The 16774-nt window shown below is 31.8% G+C and overlaps 3 protein-coding genes and 1 non-coding gene across 19 annotated transcripts in view; 2 read left to right on the forward strand and 2 right to left on the reverse strand.

The window, feature by feature from the left end:
* chb (CLIP-associating protein) overlaps positions 1 to 2638 on the reverse strand; it is an 84853-nt gene extending 82215 nt beyond the window's left edge. For 10 of the 16 annotated variants that reach the window (XM_074139248.1, XM_074139246.1, XM_074139244.1 and 7 more), the window contains exon 1: positions 1901 to 2638. In XM_074139248.1, coding sequence (XP_073995349.1) covers positions 1901 to 2092 — 192 coding nt within the window. In that variant the 5' untranslated portion in view covers positions 2093 to 2638. The remainder of the gene's footprint in view (positions 1 to 1900) is intronic. The other 6 variants (XM_074139238.1, XM_074139235.1, XM_074139242.1 and 3 more) reach the window with 4 other exon arrangements.
* Positions 2639 to 2838: 200 nt separating this feature from the next.
* Positions 2839 to 8608, forward strand: LOC141459813 (uncharacterized). Its single transcript, XM_074139326.1, has 4 exons — positions 2839 to 3096; positions 3172 to 3273; positions 3357 to 3560; positions 6480 to 8608. Exons 2-4 carry the CDS (start codon positions 3183 to 3185, stop codon positions 6653 to 6655), a joined length of 471 nt encoding a protein of 156 aa, XP_073995427.1. The 5' UTR covers positions 2839 to 3096; positions 3172 to 3182; the 3' UTR covers positions 6656 to 8608.
* A 1639-nt stretch (positions 8609 to 10247) lies between these two features.
* Nadk2 (NAD kinase 2, mitochondrial) lies at positions 10248 to 14164 on the reverse strand. Its single transcript, XM_074139294.1, has 7 exons — positions 13654 to 14164; positions 13310 to 13574; positions 12217 to 12427; positions 12040 to 12140; positions 11618 to 11699; positions 10803 to 11058; positions 10248 to 10648 (listed from the first exon to the last, which is right to left on the reverse strand). Exons 1-7 carry the CDS (start codon positions 13691 to 13693, stop codon positions 10419 to 10421), a joined length of 1185 nt encoding a protein of 394 aa, XP_073995395.1. The 5' UTR covers positions 13694 to 14164; the 3' UTR covers positions 10248 to 10418.
* A 104-nt stretch (positions 14165 to 14268) lies between these two features.
* Positions 14269 to 14340, forward strand: TRNAP-CGG (transfer RNA proline (anticodon CGG)). Its single transcript has one exon. It is a non-coding gene; the product is annotated as a tRNA-Pro (tRNA).
* The last annotated feature ends 2434 nt before the right edge of the window (positions 14341 to 16774 follow it).

Here is a 16774-nt window from a genome sequence, read left to right on the forward strand (position 1 = left end):
ATCAGGCCCACGTCATTCCATCAGGTGTTTTTGCATTTCCTTTTCCAGACTCCAAGAGCCGAATGCTTCACATCGAAATAGCAATTACTACGCAATCTGATAGGATGTCAGATTATTGCCTCGTCTCCGAAGCTGGACTCATCAACTACCGTAGCACATTCAGAGGACACATTTTCTGACTTTCAAAAAATATAGTATTATGTACTTCTCCCGCTTTAAAGCCAAAAGGGCTGAAGGGTTTGCGTTCAGAACTTCCTTAGTTACTAGAACGAATGCATAGTATTACCTTCTTATTGTACCAATTAACCTTACCTTCCGTCCAATTTTAGCCTCAATCCTGCTACTTCTTCGGGAAATTGTGACAAAAGTAAAGCTTACAAGATATTCCTTTAATTTCAATAAAACTACTCCAATAGAAAATATATCCACAGAATATCGGAAACGAACGAATGTACTTCACTTCTTCAAACACATATGAGTCACTTATTAGCCTCTGAAGCGAAATTATCATTTAACGAAACCTTAATAAATATCTTGGGGGAAAAAAGAACAGAAACGGTGTGGATACAAAAATTTAAAATAGGATAACCCAACTGTACGAATTTTTTACTCAAATATGGACAAAACTTAGCTTCATATTTGACTAAAATATGAACTTCAAAAGTAGAGTATTTTAGGAGTTAAAGGAAGAAGAAATTTTCAGATCTCATTACCGACGAAGATCTAAAAAATTTGATTCCCTATATATAAGGTACATACGTACTGGAATCAGTGAACGAGTTGTTGTAATCGATTCCAACCCTGGAATTGATTCAAGTCCAACGAATCCAAAGGCGGACGTATTCTGCCCATTAATGATACACTTAATTCAAAATCTCGTATGTATACTCACACCTCTCAAGAGGGGTCCTAATTAAATTTTCTTGGTATAATTTGGGAAACAATGGTTTTGTATCTACTATGTAGATAAGTGCAATGTGTTACAATAAAATTGTTGGGCCAATCGTAAAAATATCACTTTTATAGTATTACTTATGAGTGATTTTGATCGCTAGGTCAAGAACGGGCCATATAAGGGTACTCAAAATATGGAGTGTGGAGCTCCCTCCATATTTTAGGAGACATTTTAGAGCAAGAAACGAATAACACACAGACCATAATAGAAAACTACTTTTTCAGATTCAAAACAACTATTTCCGGTGAATAACGTTATCGGAAATCAGCGAAAATGCATTACTGCCTCTTATAGGGTAAAAAAAAAGTAAGACAACACATGTTAAAACAGGTTATTTAAAAAGTACATAGTTCTTTGTATGCATCCAGAGAACATATGTTAACAACACTTATTGTGTGAATTAAATTACCAAAAAAAATAATTATAAATTCGTTTTATAATAAATATTTTTGCTTAAACAAGAAGATGGTCTTATGGCCTAGATAGTATTCCTACGAATAATGTTTATCCTTGAAGTGTTTATTGCCACAAAATGGGCAGTTCATAATGGGCTGTGGGCAGAAAAGCCCACACTTTTTTCTGTGATCCCCTACACAAAATTATTTCTTTTTATTTACCAAATTTCGATATTTTTTTTTAGATTCAGAATTTTTTAATTTAAAATAATCATAAAGAGGAAAACGTTAACCGTGTCAGATAGTTAGATTATTGAAATAACGGCTTTTTATAAACTAAGTTTCATTAGTATTAAAAACTTTATTTTCATTATAAGTCCTTTTCTTAAAAAGAAAAAGAAAAAACAACGATAACTAACCTATAGAAAGATTCTGTACTTATAAAAACTCACAATTATTTATGTATTTGTTGAATAAAAATGAACCTTACACTATTTTTGAAGAATTCTTAATACCCAATAATGAAATTAATAAAATATTTCAAACTAACCTTAAAGTTACTACTCTGTATCCATGGCAGTAAACTGTCTACAACATGTCCAATATCTTGACATTCAATGGACGATCCATTCTGTAGATATGTTAACAATTCAAATCCAATAATTAATTTCTGTTTGGTATCCGTTGTGGACAAGAGTCCAAGAAAACTGTCCATATCCTTTGCCATGATCTTCCCTTTCATTCACTTCATTGTCACAAAACAAGAATTTACGTTGCCAGACACTTGGGTTAATTTAAAACATCCATTTTATAGCTTTTCATTAGAATGAGAGTAAGATTAATAGTAAATATGGATTTATTATTTTAAACGACTAAACTAAACTTACCTACTGGGTTGGTTAGTTAATACTTTTAATTGCAATTAATTTCTTGAGGGCCAAAATTAAAAATTTTAATACAGAATTAAACACTCAAAAAAGGTCAGAGCAATTCAAATAAATTTGAAAATTTTAATTTGATAAACATTAAACATTTAAAATATTTTTAGTTCCCTTTCACGATTCCATTTATTGAAGACGTATAAAATTATTGAATTTACACTTGAAGTAGTATTATAAAACAAAGGCATCATGCTTAATAATCTTGCACTAAATTAAATAAATTTTAGAAATATTATTGATACGAAAATACGAACTACTTCTACTCATAATCACTGCTGAAAATTTTCATCAAATCAAGCACTCCCAGCCTTCACCAACAACCACCATTACAGCAATCAACGCTGACTCTATCAGTTGAAATTCAGTCAATTTTGTTTTAAGCTGAATTATAAAATTATCATCATTCAATTAATATGTTTTCTATAAGTTTTATTTGTATTTTTATTACAAAAATATAGTTTTCGTTTTTAGATTAATATTTTTTAAATGAATGATTTCTCTGGAATTGATAACCAAGTTTTAATAATTAACATTTTCTACATGAGAATGGATGAAATTTTGTCACTGAAATATTTATTAGAGTTTGTAAATCAAGTGAAGAACAATTCTAGTACGAATTATGCGAATTTAAATCTGCGAAGTTGTTAGTATTGGTACATACCATGTGTTTGAACTTCAAAGATAAGAGAGACAACATTTATTGCTAATCAGTGAGTCGGTCGTGTTTCTAGTCTCTGGGAAGATAATGTAGCGTTGGGTTGAGCAAATATTGACTGTGCTGTATTTTTACATTAATACTGTACCTGTATGTGTAATTAAATATTATTCTATCAATTTTTATTTTAATGCTTAAGCTCATATTGTACTAAAATACCTCTAGATACGTACAGTATGAAGCTGAATAGAGAAAACTTTTTCGCATTTCTCATTTCCTGGTTAATTTATCATTTACAAATTTCCTGTGTACTCTCCCATTCTCAGAGTAAGTAATTGTCGTTAACTTAATTATAGTTTCTCTGAAAAATTATTGTATACTATCTGTGTAATCATTTAAATATTTTTTAGGAAATTGTTCACTGCTTGATCCAGAGTGTAACGATCATGAAACCTGTACAGAAGTAGAAAATAGTAAATCTGAAGGTCATTGTGTGTGTAAGAGAAATTATATATTCCAAAATAATAGGTGCGTTTTGAATCCTGAAAGTATTGAAGAATTGACTCCAACTTCTTCATCTGCAATTGTAAGCCCTGATCCTCATAGTACTGGAGGTATGTTATTCATGATTTATTTCTAATTTGCTAATGTTTTCGACCAGACATTACATTTAGAAACCTCGTTAGCTAAAGAATCGATATTCGAACTTTATGTAAAATATGGGGTACTTTTAATGTAGATCACATTTTACTAACACAAAAAAAAATGATAACGCTTAAGACATACTCTTTTGCAAAACAAAATTTGTTGTAACAAAAAGCTTTGCGTTTTTTCTTTCAATTGATTGGATTATTTATGTATACACAGTGTTGATTTTGAACCGATTACTTGACATTCACTGTTTTAAGTAACAGTATTTAGTCGAGTTTCGATCGTGTGATTAGATTAAAAAAATATCAAATGAGAGAATTAAGTTTAAAGAATTTAGATTTTTTTTTTTTTTAAAGGCAGTAGCTGCACTCGAGTAATTGGTTAAGTTGAAAGAATCGGGCTGCCCAGTATTGATTTAAGCATTTCAGAGAAGTAGGTATTAGCTTCGAATGTAAGGCAAGGACGGAGCTAGAACGATCTTCTGACCCGACTGTTTTCTTAGTAGTTGATCCTGGAACTAGATTAGAAAACTTGCAGGAATCTCTCAATCTACCATAAATGTGCACTTAATGACGGAAAGGTTCCTAAAAGATGTCTCACTTTCCCCTACGAGGGTTGCTATGTGTTTAAAAGTTTGTCTTAAATTTTTAATTCAAATGAATTGTTACGATAAAATTGAATGATTTATTAATTAACAACTTAAAAAAAAAAAAGTTATACCAGATTAGTCTGTTCTTCCTTCGCCCCATAGGGAAAAAGTTTGTGCAAAAGATAATGCTTTGTATGTGATGGAACATGAAGCTTTGGTACATTTAGTTGGTTTCCCAAAAGAACAAGCTGTCACAGTATAGTTGGGTAGAGTACATACTGTTCTTGCCGAAAAGTACTCCTCTTAAACCAACTAAAAAGCAATTTATTCTTTCGCGTCATAATAGAACAAGGATCATTTTAACAGTTTTTGCGTCACACTATCTCCACAATTAATAAGCTAGCGGTTCTCACCCTAATTATAGCTCAATATTTGCTCATTTTTTTGGGGAATAAAATGTTTGCTACGAAGAGGTGATAAAAGCAGGTTGAATTCACTAGAATTGAATTTGTGCTGCGAAGAATTCAATAAAGTCTTTCTTCAAATACTTTAGTGTAACTAAACAGAAATTGAATTACTGGCCAAAAAGTTGGATTGAAGTAGTTAATAAACAATTGACTGTACTTTGAGGAAAGAACCAAGTTTTGTTTTTTAATGCTCATTCAAGTAAACCAATAAAAAAAAAACAGATTTTTTTTTGCATCCTAGAGTTACCAAGTATGTTCGCAATTTTTCTGTTTTTAACTTTATTTTATCAAGTTTGTGCTGAGACAATTGGGAATTTTGAGATAAAGACTGATTTTATTCAATTATCTAAAGCGGATATTTTAAATTCCTGAGAACAAGATATTACCAAAAATTCTGTCTCATATGCAATCTCCTTTTTTTAGTTTTCTTCCTTTAGAATTTTTCTTAGTGTAGGTCATTTTTGATGTGTGTTTCATTTATAGAATAGAATCGGTTAGTGAATAGTTAGCAAATCTATTTCATTTGCCAAAACATTTCTTCCTGTCACTGTTGTAATCTCCATACCACTCGTTGATGAGTATGATTTCCTGGGTTGATAATTTTACTAGATTTATTCAACTCTTTTGTACCATTAAAATAAAGTGACCGTCATGAGTGTATGTGTAAATAATGGGATAAATGCAGATATTTAATTTATTTTTTGTGTATCCTTTATCAATTTTTTCTTGTTTTATTTCGCCAAAGACAATTGAAGTTATATCTATGCTAAAAGTATTCAATAAATATTTTTTGTCAGCGGTGCCCCAACCTAATTTCTTGTACTTTTTTTTTTTTAACTGATCTATACTTAAAAGGTATTGATTGTGAATGTATGTACGATTTCTTAGTGTATAATTTCATGAAATACAATAAAAATAAAGTATATGTATATTACATATTCTACAATTTTGAAATCTACTCAATAATTTTATTAAATAAAATATTTTTGTTAGCCATTTCGCAAATATTTTTCATAATTTTTTGTAATTATTCTGGCTCAAGGTACCTAAGGTCTAGTTGCGAAAATTAGCGGTTGCTACACTATTGCGGTCAAGATACTAACTTAAAGAACCGTATGCTACTCCTTTTGTTACCATATGTCTAAGGAAATGAAAGCAGAACCTAGCGAATCGTACGCTCGAAAATCTATTTCATTTAAGCTACCATCTCTTATAAAAATGGAATGGCACCATCATTTTCTGGAAAACTTAACGTTATTTTGATTGGAAAAGTAGTTTAGTGTGTTGTGGTATGCTGGATTAAAACCTTTTGAGATTTTCATTCATCTATCATCTGAGGTTGGTTGTGTAAACCTGACCCTACCTCCGATTGGTGGAGGAAAACATTATCTTTTGATTGGTTTAATTTTTTATAGTTTAATATTAAAATATTGGAAAAAATATATATACTATATATATTTTAAATACATATATATTAAAAGGCCGCTTTCTAAACAATGGTTGAGATTCGAACCTTAAGGATAAATTATTTTAGTGTTATGACAAAGGAAATGAAGAACCACATCTTTCCTGTGTGGCCAGTTCAGCCAAGTAACATTCCGTAATTGAATTTATCATTTAAAAATAATAATAATAAAATAAAACCAGATTTTGCAGTAACAAAAAGCTTGCACAATGTTCGGTGCTGAATTAATCGATAGTATATTATGCTATCAGCCTGAAGTCAGGCTATAAATTGTTTTAAAATTAAATTAATATTTTGAAATAAAATGTTTAATATGAAGTTTTTTATGTCTGCAGTTTCTAACTAAATGACAATATTTCAGGAGCATCCGGCACATTGTGGGTGCTTATACCGTGCCTATTGTTGGGTGCCGCTGGAGCCTTAATTTTAGTGAGCAGAAGATATAAACTGCTGGAGCGATTGTATTCATTACGTTTGAGAAGATACAACACTGTATTCGTGTCCAGTCTGAACGATGACGATGCACCCATTACATAACTAAATCATAACTCCTTCTACCAATTTAATTATCTTTCTCTATATATATTTTGTTTCACAAACATATATATATTTTTCATCTAGAAGAAAAACAAAAATTGTTTGCTTTTTTTTATTGATTATTTCGAGTATATTTTCATTAATTTTCTTAACTTTTATCAAGATTTGTTTGTCTCCTAATAAATGAACAATGTATATATACGTAGTTACAAGCACAAGAATATAATATAATGAAAAGCCTTGCATTGTTTATATAAGTCTGTGATAAAAAATTAAAAATATATAACAATATTTAATAATAATAGTAAATAAAAATAATATAAATTGGTCGCTATAAAATATATAGTAAGTGAATTGAATTTTTGATTGAACATGCTGAGAAGTGATGATAATTCTTTCCTTAAGGTGGTCTTTAAGTTACTCTTTCTGAGACGGGACTGACGTGTCGTCGGACAGCACTTTTGCTCTAATTGACCCTCTAACGGAAGTATCATACTTCAATGTTTACATTCTCAGATTATTTATGAATTAGTTCGTTTTTTTCTTTCTGTCTTGAGTTTTACTAAATGTGTAAATGTGTGAAAACCAAAAAGGCTTACAGTGTCGTCTTCTTGTTATGTTGGTTGCAGAAATCTCTCTTTTTTCAAGGTTTAGCGTCTAGTCTTTACTTCGCATTTCTCCGCTGGTATTCGCAAAGATTTCGTATGGCAAACTAATGATTACATCGTAATCAGGCCATCTGCTCGTGACATATTCTCCATAAAGGTTGGATATTGTGCTCTGTAAAAAGGTTCGTCTGATTCCATGAGCCGTTGATCTCGTTGATTTGCAACAAGCAGCAGAGGCTATTGAAATGGGTTCTGTATGTCGCATGATAGGTGTGCTAGTTGTTAAGCGAGCCGGATTGTCAGTCTTTCTATCCCCCAAATAACTTGCCCACCCTATATAAGAACTCCAGGCCTACTTAACGTTCCATTCTTCATGACCTGCACAATCTTTCATCCACAAACAGATTAATTTACAAGTACTTGTAATGTTGGAGGCAAGCAGTGTTACTGGGGAGGTTATAAACCGCCCTCGAGTGCGACTTTATTCAACAATTGTCTACTTTACAATGTCTCTTCTCTTTAAATTATTATTACCGTCAATATTAATCATTAATAGTCCAGCTATGTAGAACTGAAGCCGTCAGTTCGGCTCGCGTTATTACTACGGTCATTGATCGTTAGAGATACGCAAAAGATCTTTTTCTGCGATTTGCTTATTCAAAATTTTAGCCAACGACCACAATCATGCTTCGCTTCAATAAAAAAAGCCTTTCCTTCCTTTACACTGATTTTTCCGCAAATTATCACCAATGTACTAGCTGTTCGATGTAATATACAGGATGTAAATTAAATGTGGGCTGCTACGTCTTAACTCTTACTTCATAAGGCCATTTTTATGGTAAATAACCGTGAAGGATCAAAAATTTACTGTTTTCTCGAAACCGGCTGAAAATAAAACCACTGTTTATGATTTGTTTATTTTAGATGAGATACGCCCCTGTGTAGCGGAACAGGCAGTAATTATTAAGGAATGTAAATATTTTAGTGAAGATTCTAAGCGGGAGTACTTCGGCCTTTAAGTTCACCTCGACTTACAATGCTCTTGTTTTTATATACAGATTTAGTAAATATACTTTATTTACTCAAGTTTTCTGCTAAAACCACCCCACCAGAGCTAGTGACTTCGTTACCTTTAACTTTTTGTAATTTAAAGACACGAATAAAAACTTTGTCTTTTTGTGTGTATATGTGTGGACATGTATATTTTAGAGAATTTAGTATTTATATACTTTTTTCTGTAAGTAAAAAATTTTATTTAAAATTGTTGCTATTCAAGTATCATAATTATACAATTATATATATTTTGTCTGTTCGTGAACATTAATAATAATAATAATAAGAAATATTTCTTTTCTTCATACTACGATGTTTCATGAAACCTATCAAATCTTGGAGGATTTCTTACAATTAATTATATTTGGAATCAAGAAGATGAGAACTCTGTTTTTATAAGAAGGAACATTTCTTACCTCCGGAGCAAAGTTTGCCTTAAACCATATTAAGAGACATCTTGCAAACAATCAGAATGTTTCTCTTTCTCTTTTATGAATATATAAACATAAAACCTTTATATATTTTCTTTTGTTCAATAAGGGAAGGAAATCAGAAAGATTCGGTCCTGATGATAGAAAATACATCAGGGTTCAGAAAGGGATAGGGTATCACAGACACTGTGATCTAGATAGGTTCAAAAGAACTTCTGTCCCGTCTAATTGTACAGAATTTAACAACCGTGTTCACTAAAGTTTTTCTTGAAGTTTCTTTTTGTGAACATAAAAAGTTCACTTTCTTTAAGTGAAGACATTAACCGGGCTAGCAAAGTCATAAATTACTATTTCAAAATTATTTCATTTTTACAAAAAATTTTAATGCATTCTCATTGTTAAATTTTATATCTTTCAGCGATTTTCAGAATATCTTCAGACAAAAACGTTGTGCATTCATCATTTTTTTTCGTCTTATCATAAAGTAAGTAATCAACACGAACTCCCAGAGTTTTGTGATATGTTTTTAAGACTACGTATGTGGTTTGGTGTGGATCCATATTTCATACACAAACTTTTTAAGACAAAAACGAAGAAAAACTTTTTCACTCGAATGTTTTTGTTTATAAACGTGAGCAAATTTTTGGTTTTTAGAGGAAGGTAATATTTGGATATGAATATTGTTGCTAATAAATAAATGGATGCAACAGACTGGACGTAATTTAAAAAACAACTTGAAGCGAAATGCGGAAAAATTGGAATCTTAGAGTAATCTTTACTGTTCTCCAGGAGTACGAACCGAAACAAAGCGTCGCTATTAACAAAATAGTAGCACTAAATTGTTCAGAAATGAATCAAACATCAACTTAGTCCCTAAATTAAATAGTCCATAAAACCGAAATTCTACAATTAAAAGTTCAGTTGCAGAAAAGTTTTAAAAAGTGGCCAAACAAGATTGGCAATTTAAGAAAAACGAGAGAAAAGTGGTAATGTTTTTGCCAACAATTTGAATTCTTTTAATTCTTAGTCCTTGAAAGTAATCAAAAAGAATGGATACAAAATATTAAACTTGGCTACAATCAAGGCCAGGGTTGTCCTGGTATAAAGTTGCCACTCTATGATTCCAACTGCACCTTTTTGGAGATTTATAAACTAAACTATAATGCTCTAGTTTTGCTCAGTCTAGATTTAAATTATTTAGTCTACTTCACATAAATAAACTGTTAACAGGATTAACTTTGGAATTCGGGATTTTGTTTTTTCATATAATATAGTGCAGTGTTAACATTTCTGAATTCTATTACCATTTTTTTTTTTTTTTTTTTTTTTGAAATTGAGAAATAATTAGTTATCGTCCATTTTTTTTTATACGCTCTCCAAAACTCAGATGGACATATCTCTATACTTTTTTGTTTTAACGAAAGAGATATTATTTTTCGAACATAGATATATACCTTCAAAACAATCAGAATAGGGTTATTAAACAGAAAATTCTTGGCGTAGACAAAACAAACATTTTTTAAGATTACAAGATTTTTTTAATAATAATAAAGAAAACCTTTTTTTCTTTCTTAATTACTGAAAGTACAATACAAATTAATCTATATTTTAATGATCTTTTTTTATAAAAGAAACGATAATCACAATACAGTAATAAAAATAGCTAATACATTACAAGAGTGCGACTGTTTTTAACATGTTCTCGGGTTTACTATACATGTAAGCTATAGTACCATCATTAAATGGGTACGCCCTTGTACCATCTATGACTAAATTGGCTGCATAACATTTAGAAATAACTGTCAGACAAGGTGTAAACGCATCCGATGGTATGCTTGGCGGATCTGGCCAAACTCCGCCACATATCAGATCTCTCAGGTTGTAGAAAAGTCGAGGATCATCTTCAAAAATTAAAAAAAAAAATAAATGAAATGCACAAATATAACTTGTACAAAATCTTGCAAGGCAATTAAGCTAATATAAAATTAATTGGCGCTTCGACTGCTATTATTTCTAGCGTTATTTCTCATTAATATTCAAAATACAAAAATTTACCTGGAGAAAATTGTAATGAATCGTTGAAAGTTGTTGTAATATCAAAAACCTCGGCTGGAGACTTTTCAACTTTAGCGATTTCCAATATACGATGCACCTTGGCTAAACTCAATCTATTTATGGACATGTGCCAGCTGGTGGAGCCGGTTCCTGTGGACACGCATACACCGGAACACTTCACTTTAGTTCTCACATTTCCTGGAACATCCATCTCTAGATACGACACTTGGGATGCTAGACACTCACCAGCAAATACCTGAGCAATTTATTATTTCATTAAATAAACAATTAATTACGATACTAGACCACAGTTTGGATAAAACAGGAAATATGTTAGATGAAACACAAAATTTACTGAATCATTCTCTACAAAAACCCTCTGTAATGATAAGTTCTGTATTAATTATACCGGAAATTGGGCGTATAATTGTGTTCAGGTTTTTTCTTCTTTTTTTTTCACATGTTCAGAAGTTGGTTTCATGCAATCTATACCTACTGCTACTTCTTCAAAATTAAAAGAGTTTCACCTCAATAAGTTACTCCTCAAGTTTCCAAGCTCACTATTATCGCAGCTTAGATTTCAAAATATCAAAAACTCCGTTAACGCTAATCGTTAGTCATGAATATTACACAGTCATTCAGAATGATATTCCTTGATCTGACAATCAGTCAATCTGTCTTATGTACATCACCCTTGAGCACCTGAGCTCGAAACCCGGAATCTCCGCTCTAATCACTGAGTTAACCCTTCTCTTACATCTTCTTTCCATACTTAACTAGATAAAAAATAGGTAGGATATAGAAAATTGACTAACCTCATTCAAAGCAAGATACGGCACGACTTGTGTATCTACATTAAGATCATTACAATTAGCTGGCCTTACAGCACCTGGTGACCTATAAGAAACACTTTATTACTGGCAACATCCCTTTAGATTATTAAATTGGCAGAAAATTTTATTTGGATTTTTATCTTAAAATGCTTCACGATATAATGCCAACCCTACACTTCTTGATCTTCCTCAAAGAAATCCAGAGGATTTGCGATTACAAAAAAAAAAATAAAATAAAACTACAATTAAAATTAAAAAAAGTTCAGACTAAAAGCTCATAAATTTTTTTTTATCTGAAGAAAGAAAAAAAAATTTCACTACTTTCAATATTTTACTTTTATTAATTTCAATAATATGTACAATTCATTTCAGTTTCGTTGGCTTTTTCTTTGAAACTTACTCACATTGGTTGGGGCCATTGATCTAACTCCACGCAACTTTCAGCTGCTCTTGTGCCTGTGAGCTGTACTTCAATTCTTGTCCTGTATAACCAGTGAAATTCATTCTGAAATCACAAGGAAATTATTATCTCATCTATCAAAACTAATAACTGAATAAATAAATGAAAACTGAAAAATAACCTTCAATAATTTTTGGATGGCAATTGATGGATCGCGTGAATATTTCTCACTGAGACAAAGTCGGCCGGAAGACCGGTCTGGATCATTGTTGAAACCGATAATCGGCTTCTCTCTGGATGTTACCTCACTCGCCCCCAAAAGGAATGTACCATCTCCTCCCGAAGTCACAACCAAATCAGCCCATTCTACCAATTCTCTACAATATGCAGTTCTGTAAGCATTTAATAAAAAGTCAAATTTTTAAGATTTATAAAAAACCTCTATACACAGCTATATTTGACATCTCGGTATCTTAAGTCATCGAGTCATTCGGGTGCAAGGAATATTTGCCACCACTTTGAAGATCCTAGCAAACATGAGAGCATCCCATTACTTATTCTAATTAAAAAAATTCATCCTGGGAAGGGATTAGCTATGAGGTTAGCGAATTGGTTTCCCACGCGGAGATCCCGGGTTCGAACAGCTGCTGGCCCTTAAATTTTCTCTAACTAGGTGCTTCTTACACCTCATTCTCCGGTGATCGATGGTGTTTGTAACAAGAGAGCACTATCTAGAGGTCGGCAGTGCAATGGAAAAAGCTCCGGGTACCAATGTTGATGTGCCTTAAATAAAAATAAAATGTACAACCTCCGGATTTTAAAGAATTGGCAAGGCTATCGTTTAGAGCATGCAGGGCCTTTTAACCATTTACATTCGTGAAGTAATAAATTAAATATTGTACAATTAAAAGCAAAAATTTGGGCCAATCACAAGTGTCTCGCTCGCCTGGATCTAGAGAATGGTATCTGTAGACCACATGTCTCACAAACCATTAACCTACACATCGTTTAGATTCTTTATTTAGTTAAAAGGTATTAGCCACGAAATTTTAATCATATATGTATATATTTTTTTAACACGAAAGAAACAATGAAAATTATGAAAGGCACAAGCAAGCACTCTAACCGGCTGCAGAGGAAATGATTGCTGTCAAGCTGTTCTCTGAATTTTTAAACAAAATGTATGACTTCTCAGACTTAGATAGCACAAACAGCTGTGACTGTGAACTTTATGAACTTTAAATTTATATATATATACATAGCGACATTTTCACCTGTCAACCACTTCCACTTCACCAGCAACACTTTTAAATTTTTCTATAAGACCTTTGGTAAACGCTTTTTGAAACTTATGCGTGGTAAAAAGTGTATCAAAATCTGATCCTCTTTTCCTAATAATACATTCCAGTTGTTTGTCACTAATGCCTGGGAATTGTAGCTTCTCCAACTCATATCTGGTTCGTTTTTTCAATAACAGCACTTTTTGAAAATTAAATTTCTCAGTGCTAACGAACCTCGCAAAGACTGTATGACCAGTACCTTAATTTAACAAAATAAAAATTAAAAACACGCTGAAATAAGGAGTACTCATACAAGTTCAAAAAGTAATGCTACTCACCAAGTTTTGAAAGTCTGCTAAATAATGCATTAGTTAACATAGTTCAAATCTGACACAAGCCAAGTTATCGGATTGTCCATTTTAAGTCATTTTTTTTGGCCTTTTTTATATATTAAAACTCGTCAAGTTATTCACCCGTTAATAAAAAGATAGAAGATGGACTTTGAGCATTTTTCGTCTAAATTACAAATTGCAAAACTAAGACTAGTTCGTTTTTCTTTTAATTCGCGAACACTTGTTAAAATTGATGAAAAAGTTAAATGAATTTGGCTAAGAATCCATTTATAAATAAAAAAAATTCCTTAAAAGTGTAAACAATATTAAAACTAGCAACACTATTTTTCTACTCAAGGAAAATCAACAACTTTGTTATCATTGAAGGTAAAACTGGATAGGTTAGATATTTAAGAAATATGACGCGACATTTGAGTTATTTCAAGATGTATAATCAAGACAATAATTTACTCATAGCTATTTGTTTATTTCGTTTTCTCTTTAAATTTTAACTAATCAGACTCACTGAATTAAATAATAATTTTAAGTAATATACAATTATTGTAAATCGTAATCTTCCTGAATTAATCAAACGTATTGTTTACACTGACAAAACAACTTGGCCTGTTGGTCTAGGGGTATGATTCTCGCTTCGGGTGCGAGAGGTCCCGGGTTCAAATCCCGGACAGGCCCTAATAATCTTTTTTACTACTAAATAAGCATTTTTATTCTTCCTGTAAATAAGCATTTTGACATTCTTGTCTCACAAAGCCAACAAGCGGTTTATAATTATCTTATGAAATTTGTTTTCCCTATACTCATCTTTAACTTTTTAGCCCATAAAAAAAAAAATGTTTTTCCTCATTTAGCACTTACCGATGATTAGAAGAATTATGCAATTTTAGCTCTGAATACAGAAAACATCAGTCTTACATTTTCTTTTTAACTTTTATATATTTTGAATTGTAAATTACATTGGTAGTATAAAAAAAAAAAAAAATACACTATATAATAATTTATTATGTTTAACTCTGCTAGGGTTACCTTACCTTTGAAATTTATTTTCTTATAAAGATGAAGAAAAACAAATATCACCCACATATTTAGGCACATATCACTATACTACCGATGGGATCTTCAGTCAGTAAATCTCTTTTTATGTCAACTTATGGATTATATCAAGTTCACTTTGTTAACGTTAAATCCTTTCACAAAAGCTAAATCTAAGAGGCTAGTGCAAATAAACCAGGATCACATCTTCCTCCGGAATCTATTGTGATTTCTTTCCAGAAGCTACTCATAAAGGTCTACTATCCAATATTATCATAATAGAAAACTGAGTGAATCCCTAACCCAAAGCGCTGTAACCAGATATACTAATTATACCACACCATATATAAGTGAAGTCTAGTGGATACAGCCTGCTCTCTTTACGAGGTTCTCCCCACCATTCGTTTTTTAAGCATGATCATCTCTGGTCTTAAAATACCAGAGCTCAACGATAATTTGCAAAGCCGGCAAACTCCAGGTTAATCAACCCCCCCACGGTGAAGTGAAGAGGCTTATTGCAAAGACTGCCAGCATTTTTAACAGGAAAAACCTCTCCTTGTCACAAGCGTTTCTCAATAGTCATTTTTGGTTTGGTAGACGCTTGACGCTGCTACCAATGTCCTCCAAAAAGGGTTTTCCTACAGCAGAATACTATAACATATTTTCTGACTTAACATCCCTTATTTGAAGAAGGCAAAGGGCTAGATGGACATTCAGCGTCGTGCGGTCAATATCCCCGCTATCCAAAGTAACTTCGCAATTGATAGTATGGGTAATCTGTCTGGTATTAATCATATTCAAGCAGTAATAATAGAATTAGCGTATGCTATTAAAAACAGCGGAAATATAGTTTGATTTGTTTGAGTTAAAGCTCATGTTATGGTTTTAGGAGGAATCAAGAAGGCGGTCCAAGAATTGACGAGAAGGGCTACAGATGAACGGGAGCTATCAATGTCCAGAGTACTTTATAGAGTTAGCTTTTCTCGTTTAAAGAAGACAATTTTGGGGGACTGGTACTTATTGTGTAATATGAGTGATAAAGGTTTTTTTTTTTTTAGATTAGTGAACCATAAGGCATTGTTTTTTGACAAGGAGGGTACCACAAAGCTGAATAAGATGCCAGTTGCTGAATAATCATGCGCTGCGTAGAGTATTTATGTAAAATAGAGCTCGAAAGATCCCTACAATAATAGAATTTTCTAAATCAGTTTTATTTATCAACTCAAATAGCGTACAGAATGAATGTAAGAATGTGAAAGTAAGGGTATATGGTTGATTTATCGTAAATGTGAATGTTAGTTGTACATAAAATTATGTTAATAATAGAGCTGATGAAGATTTATAATTTTAGGGTTGTAAACATGGTTGTGGCCGAAGAGCTAATAATCTCCAAAATTATATAAGTACTTTCAAAGAAAAAAACAGCAATGTTGTGTAATAACATTTTGCTTTAATGTCATTTAGAATTTCTCTTAATCAAAAATGGCCCGAGTCATCAGCTGATTGGTAAAAAAAGTTAAAGATTAACACGCTAATCGACTTGTGTTGCCCTTTCACCTGCTTTGTTGTAAACAAAATATCAAAACATTTTTAATTTTATTTGGAGGCGGCTTATGAACTTGCATTTTTGTTGATAATTAATTTTCTAAACCGCTATATTTCTCTTATTCTGGTAAGAGAAAACCATTGTATTGTTAGTAGAAGAAATTTTTCGCATTAAACGTAGTTTTTGAGAAAGTAAATAGTATAAAATTAAACTCTATAATCCGAGAATGACGATTAAAATATAGCTTTTCTTCCTACTTTTACTAACTCTTTAATTATTTTAGCGCATGGACTTGCCTCTTTTGGTTTTGAATGCGTTAGTATTGTTAGAATGATTTAGATGGTATCCGATAAAGAACCGTCCTCAGTATATCCTCCGCACACAGTACCTGCAGGAACCTCCTTATCTTATCGGATGAGGGCAGAGGATGGTAAAACATTCATGATTATCAAATAAAATAAGAAAAATTAAAAAAAAATCTAGAATTTTTGTTGTAAACTGAATTCACATTCAGTATTTGCTGTTTTAATT

This window comes from Rhodnius prolixus, unplaced genomic scaffold (genome assembly GCF_049639745.1).
Source record: "Rhodnius prolixus isolate KJV_2025 unplaced genomic scaffold, Rpr scaffold_23, whole genome shotgun sequence".
Lineage (NCBI taxonomy): Eukaryota > Metazoa > Arthropoda > Insecta > Hemiptera > Reduviidae > Rhodnius > Rhodnius prolixus.